The sequence below is a fragment of the Carcharodon carcharias genome, chromosome 19 (genome assembly GCF_017639515.1).
Source record: "Carcharodon carcharias isolate sCarCar2 chromosome 19, sCarCar2.pri, whole genome shotgun sequence".
Taxonomy (NCBI): Eukaryota; Metazoa; Chordata; class Chondrichthyes; order Lamniformes; family Lamnidae; genus Carcharodon; species Carcharodon carcharias.
In genome coordinates, this window is record NC_054485.1 from 111,158,435 (window position 1) to 111,172,346 (window position 13,912).

General features: G+C 48.5%; 2 protein-coding genes across 2 annotated transcripts; one reads left to right on the forward strand and one right to left on the reverse strand.

Moving 5' to 3' along the window:
* Window positions 1-4,314: 4,314 nt before the first annotated feature.
* On the forward strand, window positions 4,315-4,626 carry LOC121291384 (histone H4-like). The gene has a single exon (XM_041212472.1). It carries the CDS (start codon window positions 4,315-4,317, stop codon window positions 4,624-4,626), a length of 312 nt encoding a protein of 103 aa, XP_041068406.1.
* A 4,445-nt stretch (window positions 4,627-9,071) lies between these two features.
* Window positions 9,072-9,710, reverse strand: LOC121291349 (histone H1-like). The gene has a single exon (XM_041212418.1). The coding sequence runs from the start codon at window positions 9,708-9,710 to the stop codon at window positions 9,072-9,074; it is 639 nt and encodes a 212-aa protein (XP_041068352.1).
* Window positions 9,711-13,912: the final 4,202 nt, after the last annotated feature.

The following is a 13,912-nucleotide window of genomic DNA, read 5'->3' on the forward strand; positions in this document are numbered from 1 at the left end:
CCAGGAGCAGCACCAGGCATACCTAAAAATGAGGTGTCAACCTGGTGAAGCTATAACACAGGTTATAACACTTGTGTGCCAAACAGCATAAGCAGCAAGTGATAGACAGAGCTAAGTGATCCCAAAACCAACGGATCAGATCTAAGTCCTGCAGTCCTGCCACATCCAGTGATGATTGGTGGTGGACAATTAAACAACTCACTGGAGGAGGAGGCTCCACAAGTATCCCCATCCTCAATGATGGGGGAGCCCAGCACATCAGTGCAAAGGATAAGGCTGAAGCATTTACAACGACCTTCAGTAACAAGTGCCAAGTCAATGAACCATCTCGACTTCCTCTGGAGGTGCCCATCGTCACAGATGCCAATCTTCTGCCAATTTGATTCACCTCTTGCCCTACCCCCTTATCCTCTTACACTGCACTCCACGTGATATCAAGAAAAGGCTGAAGGCACTGGATGCTGCAATGGCTATTGACCCTGACAATATTCCAGCAATAGTACTGAAGACTTGTGCTCCAGAACTTGCCGCGCCCTTAGTCAAGCAGTTCCAGTACAGCTACAACACTGGCATCTACCCAGCTATGTGGAAAATTGCCCAGGTATGTCCTGTACACAAAGAGCAACCCAGCCAATTACTGCCGTAGTCTACTCTCAATCATCAGCAAAATAATGAAAGGGGTCATTAACAGTGATATCAAGCAGCACTTACTCAGCAAGTAACCTGCTCACTGGTGCTCAGTTTAGGTTCTGCCAGGGCCAATTGGCTCCTGACCTAATTACAGCCTTGGTTCAAACCTGGACAAAAGAGCTGAACTCCAGAACTGAGGTGAGAGTGACTCCCTTGACATCAAGGCAGCATTTGAGTGCGGCATCAAGGAGCCCCGGCAAAACTGGAGTCAATCATGGGGAAAACTCTCTGATGGTTGGAGTCACATTTATCACAAAGGAAAATGGTTGTGGTTCAAAAACAGAAAATGCTGGAAAAACTCAGCACATCTAACAGTATCTGTGGAGAGAAAAGAAACACAGAGTTAACGCTTCGAGTCCGTATGACTCTTCTTCAGGGCTCATGGCACAGATGTTGTTAGACCTGCTGAGTTTTTCCAGCATTTTCTGTTTTTGTTTCAGATTTCCAGCACTGCAAGTATTTGTTTTATCTTAATGGATGTAGTTGTTAAAGGTCAATCATCTCAGCTCCAGGACATCACTGCAGGAGTTCCTCAGGGTTGTGTCCTCGGCCCAACCATCTTCAGCTGCTTCATCAATGATCTTCCTTCCCTCATAATGTCAGAAGTGGGGATGTTCGCTGATGATTGCACAATGTTCAGCACCATTCACAACTCCTCAGATACTGAAGCAGTCCATGTCCAAACGCAGCAAGACCTGGACAATATCCAGGCTTGGGCTGGCAGGTGGTAATTAACATTCACACCACACAAGTGCCAGGAAATGACCATCTCCAACATCAGAGAATCTAACCATCGCCCCTTGACATTCAATGGTATTTCCATCACTGAATCCCCGACTATCAATATCCTGGGGATTACCATTGACCAGAAACTGAACTGGACCAGCCATATAAAATACTGTGGCTACAAGAGCAGGTCAGAGGCTGGGAATCCTGTGGTGAGTAACTCACCTCCTCTGTCCACCATCTACAAGGCACAAGTCAGGAGTGTGATGGAATACTCCCCACTTGCCTGGATAAGTGCAGCTCCAGCAACACAAGTAGTTTGATACCGTCCAGGACAAAGCAGCCCCATTTGATTGACACCCCATCAACAAACATTCACTCCCTCCATCACCGACGCACAGTGACAGCATTGTGTGTACCATCTACAAGATGCACTGCAGGAATTCACCAAGGGTCCTTCGACAGCACCTTCCAAACCCATGACCACTACCATCTAGAAGGACAAGGGCAGCAGACACATGGGAACACCACCACCTGGAAGTTCCCTCCAAGTCACTCATCATCCTGACTTGAAAATATATCACTGTTCCTTCACTGTCGCTGGGTCAAAATCCTGGAACTCCCTCCCTAACAGCACTGTGGGTGTACCTACACCACATGGACAAAATCCTGGAACTCCCTCCCTAACAGCACTGTGGGTGTACCTACACCACATGGACAAAATCCTGGAACTCCCTCCCTAACAGCACTGTGGGTGTACCTACAACACAGGGACAAAATCCTGGAACTCCCTCCCTAACAGCACTGTGGGTGTACCTACACCACATGGATAAAATCCCGGAACTCCCTCCCTAACAGCACTGTGGGTGTACCTACACCACATGGTCAAAATCCTGGAACTCCCTCCCTAACAGCACTGTGGGTGTACCTACACCACATGGACAAAATCCTGGAACTCCCTCCCTAACAGCACTGTGGGTGTACCTACACCACATGGACAAAATCCTGGAACTCCCTCCCTAACAGCACTGTGGGTGTACCTACACCACACGGACAAAATCCTGGAACTCCCTCCCTAACAGCACTGTGGGTGTACCTACACCACATGGACAAAATCCTGGAACTCCCTCCCTAACAGCACTGTGGGTGTACCTATGCCACATGGATTACAGCGGTTCAAGGAGGCAGCTCACCACTGACTTCCCAAGGGTGTCTAGGGATGGGCAGTAAATTCTGGCCTAGATTGCAGTGCCAACATCCTATAGAACCATAGAAAAGTTACAGCACAGAAGGAGGCCATTCAGCCCATCTGTCCATGGCAGCCCGAGGACACCCAGGTGCCTTTTCTAATCCCTCCTTCCTGCACCCGGCCCATAGCCCTGCAGCTTACAGCACTTAAGGTGCAGATCCAGGTACTTTTAAAAATAATTTAAAGTTTCTGCCTCTACCACCAACTTGGGCAACGAATTCCAGACACCCACTACCCTCTACATAAAAAGGTTCTTCCTCATGTCCCCCCTACACCTTCTGCCACTTATCTTGTATCTATGTCCATCAAAGTATTCTCTATCAAAGGAAACAATTTTATCCTGTCCACTCTATCTATTCCCCTTATAATTTTGTACACCTCAATCAAGTCACCTCTCAGCTTTCTTTGTTCTAAGGAAAATAACCCCAACCTATCCAATCTCTCCTCGTAGCTACACTTTTCTAACCCTGGCAACATTCTTGTAAACCTCCTCTGCACTCTCTCCAGAGCTATTACATCCTTCCTGTAATGTGGTGACCAGAACTGCACACAATACTCCAGTTGTGGCCTCACCAGTGTTTTATACAATTCCAACATTATATCCTTACCTTTATATTCTATACCTCTGTCAATGAAGGAAAGCATTCCATATGCCTTCTTTACAACCTTGTCTACTTGAATTGCCACATAAATACTTTGGCTTCCCGTGAAATAATTTTTTTCAAGTTCATGCTGGCAAATTCAAAGCAATTAATGTACTCAAAGCGGACAGTTAGACTTCCACCTGAAGTCAAAGGCAAGTCATGCGCAGTTTTATACATCTTTGAAGCAGGGCACTAAACCAAGTTTGAGTCTGACCTCTCGGTTAAATGTAAAAGAACACATGGTATTTTCCAAAGAAGATCAAAGATCAAATTTTCAAAGCGCTTACCCCGGTGTCGTGACCAACATTTATCCACAAGCCAACATCATGAAAGACAGATCAGTTGGTCATTTATTACATGGCTGCTTCTGGGATCTTGCTGTGCACAAATTGGCTGCATCATTCCCCGATATTGCAACAGTGACCACATCTCAAAAACACTGCCTAGGACATGAAGCCCTTGGGACACCCGACCTAGAGTCATGGAAGGTGCGTTTTAAATGTTAGCCATTTATTTAACCTGACCATTTAGCAAAGCAAGGTCACATGCATTTTGCAGGGTAAGTTTAAAGGCTTGGTGTCATGGATTTTTCTCGAGCCTGTGTTCGATCCCAGTGTTAGTTGAAATTAAATTAATTGCTGATTGAAGGGGAAACCACAGCAAATAAATGTGGTTCCCAAGAATGATTTGCATTCGTCTCAGGTAATGGCCGATTATTTAAAATAGCTTACTGTTACTGACGCAAACTAACTTGTTTTTACTTTAACTGTGGATATTAGTTCATAGATCGCCCGGAAAATATTAGGCACAAAGGGGTGTGATTCCCTTTATTGTGAAGCCGATTTTAAGCCACAGTCTAAGGCTGGTTTAAAATTGGCGGGCTTTGGAAGCCGAGTCACATGACGTTCACGGCTGAGCCGCCTGTCCCTGGGTTCTTCACCCAGGTCCGCCGGCACTGTATAAAAAGGGGCAGCAAACCGGCCTGTCCGTCAGTGGGTGTACGTCATGTCGGGCAGAGGGAAAGGTGGAAAGGGGTTGGGCAAAGGCGGAGCCAAGCGGCACCGCAAGGTCCTTCGCGATAACATCCAGGGCATCACCAAGCCGGCCATCCGGCGCCTGGCCCGCCGCGGGGGCGTCAAGCGCATCTCCGGCCTCATTTACGAGGAGGTCCGCGGAGTCCTGAAGGTTTTCTTGGAAAACGTGATCAGGGACTCGGTCACCTACACTGAACACGCCAAGCGCAAGACGGTGACGGCCATGGATGTGGTCTACGCCCTGAAGCGCCAGGGGCGGACCCTGTATGGCTTCGGTGGTTGAGGATAGCTTCAGAAAGAGAGTGACTTAGAAACCAAAGGTTCTTTTAAGAACCACCAAATGTCCTTGAAAAGGTTTATAACTGGGTGGATTTAGCAGCATAAATTCAACATATTTTGAAACGCCGAATAGATTCTTGATTCGCCCTCATGAAAAGCACTTTTCCTGCCTTCAGGCTCCAGGTTGGGTTTAGATCATAAACAATTTGGACGGCCGCCTTCCACATGTTGCATCTCCTGACACAGGTTCTTGTCCCTGATTTTGTCGTTTGAATCTCATTGTGTTCCACTGTATCCACGACTCTTCCTCCCGCACTTTCCAGTTGCTTGAAAACTGACCAGTCAAAAGCATCTTGCTAGTTCTGGCGAAAGGTCATTGACCTGAAATGTCAGCAGAGGCCGCCTGACCTGTGTTCCCCCACCTCCCTTTCAAAGGCAATTCTCCAGCTGAGATCTTAACCAGTGTTTTATACAAATCCAACACAACATTGCTCTGTACTCTATGCCCCTATTAATAAAGCCTAGGATACTGTATGATTCTTTTAGCCGCACTCCATCTGTTCTGTCATCTTCAATGGCTCACGAACACACCCAGGTCCCTCTGCTCCTGCACCCTCTTTAGAATTGTGCCCTTTACTTCATATTGTCTCTCCGTGTTCTTCCTCGCGTTTCTCCGCATTGAACTCCGTCTGTTTCGGTAGTTATTGCTGCGAAGTTATTACTGAGAAAGTGAAGATGCCGTACATGTAACAATTTGCATTCGTAGAACACGTCGCACGGTAACAGGTTGCAAGGTGCTACAAACGAGGTTTCAAACACAGTTTAATGGAGCACATACATGGCTTTTGGACAGATAACCAAATCTTCATCAAACAGCTAAATTTTAAGGAGCACCTGAAAAGGCGGAGAGGGGAAAGAGAGTCGAAGAGGTTTAGGGAGGAAGTTCCAAAAGTAAGTGCAAGTTCTTGTTTTGTCTGACTGAAGGCAGTGAAGAAGAAAGAGTCAGCATGGACTGAGTGAGTGAATGGTTTCCTTCTAGTACCTCCTGGGGAGGGTTTACTTACATGTGAGAGATGTGGCAACTAAGAGATAATACTGGAGAGGAGTACCAAGGTGCACAGAATACTGGGAGAGCCAAATAACACTAAAGTTGCAAATAGTAAGGCATTAGGTGGGTTCAGTGTAAGGGAGAAAGTAATAAAGTATTAGTTAGGGTTACTGTGCACGGAATATCATTAATAAAGATTGGTGAGTTACAAGCGCAGATTGCCATATGATGTTATGGCGATAACAGAGAACTGGCTTAAAGAAGGACAGGACTAGGTGTTAAACATCCCTAGGTAGAAGGTGGTCAGGAAAGGTGGGAAAAGAAAGGGTGGCGATATTGATTAAGGAGAGTGCTGCAGAGAGAAAGGATGGCCAGGTGGAGGTGGGGGGTCAAGGACAGATACTATCCGGGGCAAAGAAGCTCATTTGATCAGCACCTCATCCACCACCTTTTAACATTCTCTCCCTCCGCTACTGATGCACAGAGGCAGCAATGTGTACCATCTACAAGGTGCACCGCAGGAATTCACCAAGGATCCTTGACAGCACCTTCCAATCTCTTCTCATACACTTTTATTTGCTTATTTGAGATTGTGGTGGAGACAGTGTCAATGGAGTGGTTAGGATCTGGAATGCACTGTCTGAGAGTGTGGTGGAGACAGGGACAATCGAGTGGTTAGGATTTGGAATGCACTGTCTGAGAGTGTGGTGGAGACAGGGACAATCGAGTGGTTAGGATCTGGAATGCACTGTCTGAGAGTGTGGTGGAGACAGGGTCAATCGAGCGGTTAGGATCTGGAATGCACTGTCTGAGAGTGTGGTGGAGACAGGGTCAATCGAGCAGTTAGGATCTGGAATGCACTGTCTGAGAGTGTGGTGGAGACAGGGTCAATCGAGCGGTTAGGATCTGGAATGCACTGTCTGAGAGTGTGGTGGAGACAGATTAAAATGAGGCTTCCAAAGAAAATTGGATAATTATCTGAAAAAAAACCTTTCAGGGCTATAGGGAAACATAGGCATGTGGGACTTGGTGAGTTGCTTTTGCAGAGAGCCAGCATGGACAATATGGGCTGAATGGCCTACCTCTGTGCTGTAGGTCCAATGACTCTACTTCAACCTTACAATGGAGGGAACCATTTGGACCATCACCTCGAGGTTCTATTGTTAGACACCAAACATATAAGGCCAAATCAGTGGTGTAGTGGTAATATCACTGGACTAATAATCCAGAGACCCAGGCTTATCACCTGGAAGCAAGGGTTCAAATCCCCCCATAGCAGCTGGTGGAATTTAAGTTCAATTAATAACCTGGAGCAGGGAAAAAAATAAGTTAGTAGTCTCAGTAATGGTGACCATGAAAACATGGTAGATTGTTATAAAAACCCATCTGGTTCATTAATGTCCTTTAGGAAAGGAAATCTGGCCTCCATGAGACTCAGATCCATTCCTTACCAGCAACACACACAACCCATGAAATAATTTTTTTTAAATTCAGCCCATAAACCATGTCCTCATTGTGTTTCATTTTTCTTTACTGATTTTTTATTTAATTTCCCTCTTTCCCTTTCCTTTCAGATAACAGCTATACATGGTGCTGCCATTCACCCCTCCTCTGGCCACACCTTTTGTTCCTTCACTTGTTCCGTTACCACTTCCTTTGCACCGTGAAACCTTTAATTTAACCTCTCCTGCCCTCCGCTCTATCACAGAGCTTACCTTTTTTATTCCCTTCCTCTCCCCAGCCTTTGTAAATGTTTAAAACCTATTTGTATTTCTAATCTAATACAAAATTTTTAAAATATGACACTGAGCAGGAAAACAGGAAGTGCTGGCAATAATCAGTAGGTTGGGCAGCACATAATGGAGAGAAAGAGCTAAATGGTTCAAGCCAATGACCCATCACTAGACTTCCAACATCTGCTGTATTTTGTTTTTGTTATTAGTTCTTCAATGTTATATCTCCAGCTTTTCCCAGTTTTGATGAAAGATTATGTCCTGATTATACCAAGCTAGTTGGGAAAGTAAGCCATGCGGGGGACACAGAGAGGCTGCAAATAGATATAAACAGGTTAGGTGGGAAAGTAAGCTGCCTGGAGGACACAGAGAGGCTGCAAAGAGATATAAACAGTTTAAGTGGGAAAGTAAGTTGTGTGGAGGACACAGAGAGGCTGCAAAGAGATATAAACAGGTTAAGTGGGAAAGTAAGTTGTGTGGAGGACACAGAGAGGCTGCAAAGAGATATAAACAGGTTAAGTGGGAAAGTAAGTTGTGTGGAGGACACAGAGAGGCTGCAAAGAGATATAAACAGTTTAAGTGGGAAAGTAAGTTGTGTGGAGGACACAGAGAGGCTGCAAAGAGATATAAACAGGTTTAGTGGGAAAGTAAGTTGTGTGGAGGACACAGAGAGGCTGTAAAGAGATATAAACAGGTTAGGCGAGTGGGCAACAAGATGGAAGGTGGAATCTAATGTAGGGAAGTGTGAAGTTATTAATTTTGGTTGTAAAGATAGAAAAAAAGCAGAATATTCTTTTAAAAGATGAGAGAATTTGCAAGTGTTGATGTTCAAAGGGACTTGGGTGTGCTTGTACAAGTTAGCATGCAGGTGCAGCAAGCAATTAGGAACACAGGTGGCGTGTTGGCCTTTATTGCAAGGGGATGGAGTACAAGAATAAAGAAGTTTTGCTCCAGGGTTTTGGGGAGACCACATCTGGAGTACTTTCTGCAGTTTTGGTCTCCACATTTAAGGAAGGATAGACTTGCACTGGGGGCGGGACAGTGAAGATTCACTAGATTGGCCCCTGGGATGAGGGGCCTGTCCCGATGATGAGGGGCTGAGTAAATTGGGTTTATAATCTCTGGAGTTTAGAAGAATGAGAGACGATCTCATTGAAACCCACAAGATTCTGAAGGGGTTTGACGGGGTGGACGCTGAGAGATTGTTTCCCCTGGTCTGAGAATCTAAAACACGGGGGGGGTGGGGGTGGGGCTCAGTCTCAGGATAAGGGGCCGATCATTTAGGGCTGAGATGGGGAGAAATTACTGCACTCAAAAGGGTTTGTGAATCTTTGGAATTCTCCACCCCAGAGGGTTGTGGATTTCCCATCGCTGGATACATTTAAGGCCGGGGATGGGCAGATGTTCGGTCTGTCAGGGAGTGAAGGAACATGGGGAGTGGAAACCCAAGACCAGCCATGAGGGTGCAGCAGGGCTGGAGGGGCCGAATGGTCTCTCTCTCCGCAGAGGCTGCTGAATATTTGCAGCATTTTGGGGTTTTATTTCCCCCTCAGGACCCCCCACCCCCCCCCACCCCCACCCCATGATTTTAGCTGATTTTTTATGGCCATGTGAGTGGCTCTGAAAAGAGCCTTTGGTGTTTCAGATCTTTCTCCGCTCCTCGTGCCTCTACCTCCTCTTCCCCGCCGCCCGCTTACGCCCCACAGGCCTGCACGTTGCCGGCCGCTTAGCAGCTTTTCTCGGCCTGGCCGCCGTCCCCTTTCGGGGGCCCTTGGCCGCCGCTTTCTTGGCCCGTTTGGCCGCCGCTCTCTTCGGGGCCGCTCTCTTGGCCGTCGGCGCTTTCCTCTTGGCCCCTCCTTTGGTGCCGTCCTCGGCCTCTCCTTCCTCCGGTCCCCCTTCCTCCTCCTCCTCCTCCTTCTCCTGCTGCTGCTCCGGGTGGAGGGAGGCCGAGGAGGTGCCGGCCCCGCTCTCGGCCGGGGATCCCTTGTTGGCCACGGTGCTGAGCGGCGGGTTGGGCCGGGCGCCGCCGCCGCCCTTCTCCAGCTCGTAGCCGGAGGCCGAGATGGTTTTCTTCAGGGGGCCCAGCTTGGCCGCCTGGCGCTCCTTGGTGGCGGCCACCGCCTCCAGGATCTGCTCGGCCACCGCCGCGCCGCCGCTTTTCTGCGGCCGGTAGGCGGCCTTCTTCTTGGCGGCTGGGGCGGCGGCGGCGCAATCGGGAGGAGCAGGTACGGGGACATCGGTTTTGGCGGGGACGCTCTCGGCCATCGGACTGATCCCAATGAGTCCGCAGCCGTCGCGCTTCGACATGTGGCCGGATGGCGCCGCCGATATTTTATATAAGGCGGGAAAGCGGACGGGATGGAGGCAAACCGCCCCTAGGCCCCGCCCCTTCCGCTCGGCCGACACCAAGGGCCCCTCACGACGAGGGGTCCACCGCCGCTAGGCCCCCGCCCCCTGGACCAGACCCCGCCCTGGGGACTGGGCCCCGCCCCTTCCACTTTGGCACGCAGTCGCTACGCTGACTCCAAACACCCCCTCCCCCCCCCCCCCTCAGTCGGCATCGCCCTCGGGCCAAGTGCTGGAAAATACATAGGTGGCCGGCACGGACACGATGGGCCGAAGGGCGAGGACGCCGCGACGAGCCCCGTCCCCTGTCCGCTAGGGCATTGGATTACCCACGTCCGTTATCTCCCCGTCCCACCCGGCTTGGCCTGACCTAGGCTCCGCCCCCTGCCCTCTGGACTAGGCCCCGCCTACTGCCGCTCGGCCCGGCCCTCGACGCCACGCTCCGCCCACTGCCTCCAGGCCACGTGCCTGCTCTACGCCCCGCCCCTCCCCTGTCCCCAGACCCCGCCCCTGATGCTAGTTCCCGCCAACCTGCCCTCGCTGCTGCAGGTTACAGATCCACATACACCTTGACCTGAACAGGAAGAGAGAGACAGTTAATTCACCAGCACCCATTGCTGGAGAAAGACTTGTTTAAAAAAATAACATTTTTCCTGCAAACTGGCAGTCTATGTTAACTTTCTCCAGACCTAAGGGCCTCCCTGTATCATATTTTAAATATGAGGGTCAGTCCTTTCAAAAAAAAGTCCGCGAATGCAAGAACTCTGAAAAATGAGCGGCAAGTGCTGGGTCCAGTTCCTTGGGAGGTTTCATTATGTTACAGGCTCTATATTAATACAAATTGTGTTCAATTTATCAGCAGTTTTCTGGCCACAGCCGTGCAGAAGAAAAAAGTTAACTTTGCAAGTCGGTGCCCTAATGTCGAGTGTTCTGATGAGAAGCCATTGACCTGAAGCATTAACTCGGTTGTCAGATCTGCTGAGAATTTCCAGCATTTCCCGAGATATAATTTTCATAACACCGGGTCTTGGGGAGGGGCTGCGGGATTGGACGGAGGGTTTTGGGGTGGGGCTGCGGGATTGGACGGAGGGTTTTGGGGTGGGGCTGCGGGATTGGACGGAGGGTTTTGGGGTGGGGCTGCGGGATTGGACGGAGGGTTTTGGGGTGGGGCTGCGGGATTGGACGGAGGGTTTTGGGGTGGGGCTGCGGGATTGGACGGAGGGTTTTGGGGTGGGGCTGCGGGATTGGACGGAGGGTTTTGGGGTGGGGCTGCGGAAAGTTGCTGGTGCAGAGAGCGGGAAAAATTAAAACTTGCAACAAAAAAACCCCAGGGGCTCTTTTCAGAACCAGCAATGTTTTCATAAATAAGGGTTAACTTTGCCCCCCCCCCCCCCACCATCCCAGAAAACCGGGTGTGAGAATTGGACTTAAATCGGGGAAGATTTATATAAATGTATATAAATATATACACCACCTTAATTTAAGGGGAATAACCTTCAGACGTCACAAGCCAATCTCTGAATTGAAAAGAAAAAAGCTGCTTATTCGCCTAATTGAGTTTATGGAAAAGTCTCTTGGACCCGAGTTTCGGACAGTGGGGGGGGGGGGGGGTGGGAAACGGCCCCAATTCCGCTTCAATCCCTCCCGGGGCTGGAAGGTCAGAGTCAGGAACGAACTGGGAAACTGTCTGTGTTTCCCCGGATTTCCCGGACTCCTTCCCGCAGCCGCCAAATCAACTCCAAAACCCTCAACAGACACACGGCCAAAGTGCGAGAAAAATATCCCATATCAACCCTTTAGGGAGGGGCCCAATTCTGCCAAGTTTAGTTGCTTATCATTTCTTATCATTTAGTTTATAAATTTTATTTATAATTTAAACCCTCGCATCCTAACAAGTGATTATTTCCGATTGGAGAGAAAAATGATAAACCGCCGAACTCTTGTTCCACATGGTTTATCTTTTCCTTTTTAAATTGAAATTGCCACGTTAATTTTTAGCCCAAACGCACTGACTGAGGTTGCACCAATCCAGCAAATTGACGTGGACCCACTTTACTGGGGTTAAATGACCAAAATAAAACTCCCTCCTTCCAGCATTTGTCTGTTTAAATTCTTTCATGGGTTGTGGGATGTGTTGCCCATCGGGAGTGGCTTAGCTTGGCCCATTTCAGAGGGTTAGTGAAGTGGGCCAGGCCAGGTGAGGAGGGCAGATTTCCTCCCCTAAAGGGGCATTAGTGAACCAGGTGGGGTTTTTAACGACCACGGTCACTATTTACAGAGATTTCAATTCCAGATTCACCTTCAATTCCACCACCTGACGTCTTTTAGGATTTGAACCCATGGCCCCAAGAGCATGACCCCAGGCCTCTGATTTACCAAAACAAAAACAGAATTACCTGGAAAAACTCAGCAGGTCTGGCAGCATCGGCGGAGAAGAAAAGAGTTGATGTTTCGAGTCCTCATGACCCTTCAACAGAACTTGAGTTCAAGTCCAAGAAAGAGTTGAAATATAAGCTGGTTTAAGGTGTGTGTGTGGGGGGTGGAGAGATAGAGAGACAGAGAGGTGGAGGGGGGGGTGTGGTTGTAGGGACAAACAAGCAGTGATAGAAGCAGATCATCAAAAGATGTCAACGACAATAGTACAATAGAACACATAGGTGTTAAAATTAAAGTTGGTGATATTATCTAAACGAATGTGCTAATTAAGAATGGATGGTAGGGCACTCAAGGTATAGCTCTAGTGGGGTTTTTTTTTATAATGGAAATAGGTGGGAAAAGAAAAATCTTTATAATTTATTGGAAAAAAAAGGAAGGGGGAAACAGAAAGGGGGTGGGGATGGGGGAGGGAGCTCACGACCTAAAGTTGTTGAATTCAATATTCAGTCCGGAAGGCTGTAAAGTCCCTAGTCGGAAGATGAGGTGTTGTTCCTCCAGTTTGCGTTGGGCTTCACTGGAACAATGCAGCAAGCCAAGGACAGACATGTGGGCAAGAGAGCAGGGTGGAGTGTTAAAATGGCAAGCGACAGGGAGGTTTGGGTCATTCTTGCGGACAGACCGCAGGTGTTCTGCAAAGCGGTCGCCCAGTTTACGTTTGGTCTCTCCAGTGTAGAGGAGACCACATTGGGAGCAACGAATGCAGTAGACTAAGTTGGGGGAAATGCAAGTGAAATGCTGCTTCACTTGAAAGGAGTGTTTGGGTCCTTGGACGGTGAGGAGAGAGGAAGTGAAGGGGCAGGTGTTGCATCTTTTGCGTGGGCATGGGGTGGTGCCATAGGAGGGGGTTGAGGAGTAAGGGGTGATGGAGGAGTGGACCAGGGTATCCCGGAGGGAGCAATCCCTACGGAATGCCGATAAGGGGGGTGAAGGGAAGATGTGTTTGGTAGTGGCATCATGCTGGAGTTAGCGGAAATGGCGGAGGATGATCCTTTGAATCATCCAAACACTCCTTTCAAGTGAAGCAGCATTTCACTTGCATTTCCCCCAACTTAGTCTACTGCAATCGTTGCTCCCAATGTGGTCTCCTCTACATTGGAGAGACCAAACGTAAACTGGGCGACCGCTTTGCAGAACACCTGCGGTCTGTCCGCAAGAATGACCCAAACCTCCCTGTCGCTTGCCATTTTAACACTCCACCATGCTCTCTTGCCCACATGTCTGTCCTTGGCTTGCTGCATTGTTCCAGTGAAGCCCAACGCAAACTGGAGGAACAACACCTCATCTTCTGACTAGGCACTTTACAGCCTTCCGGACTGAATATTGAATTCAACAACTTTAGGTCTTGAGCTCCCTCCCCCATCCCCACCCCCTTTCTGTTTCCCCCTTCCTTTTTTTTCCAATAAATTATAAAGATTTTTCTTTTCCCACCTATTTCCATTATAAAAAAAAAACCCACTAGAGCTATACCTTGAGTGCCCTACCATCCATTCTTAATTAGCACATTCGTTTGATTAAATCACCAACTTTAACTTTAACACCTATGTGTTCTACTGTACTATTGTCGTTGACATCTTTTGATGATCTGCTTCTATCACTGCATGTTTGTCCCTACAACCACACCCCCCCCCCCCTCCACCTCTCTGTCTCTCTATCTCTCCGCCCCCCACACACACACCTTAAACCAGCTTATATTTCAACTCTTTCTTGGACTTGAACTCAAGTTCTGT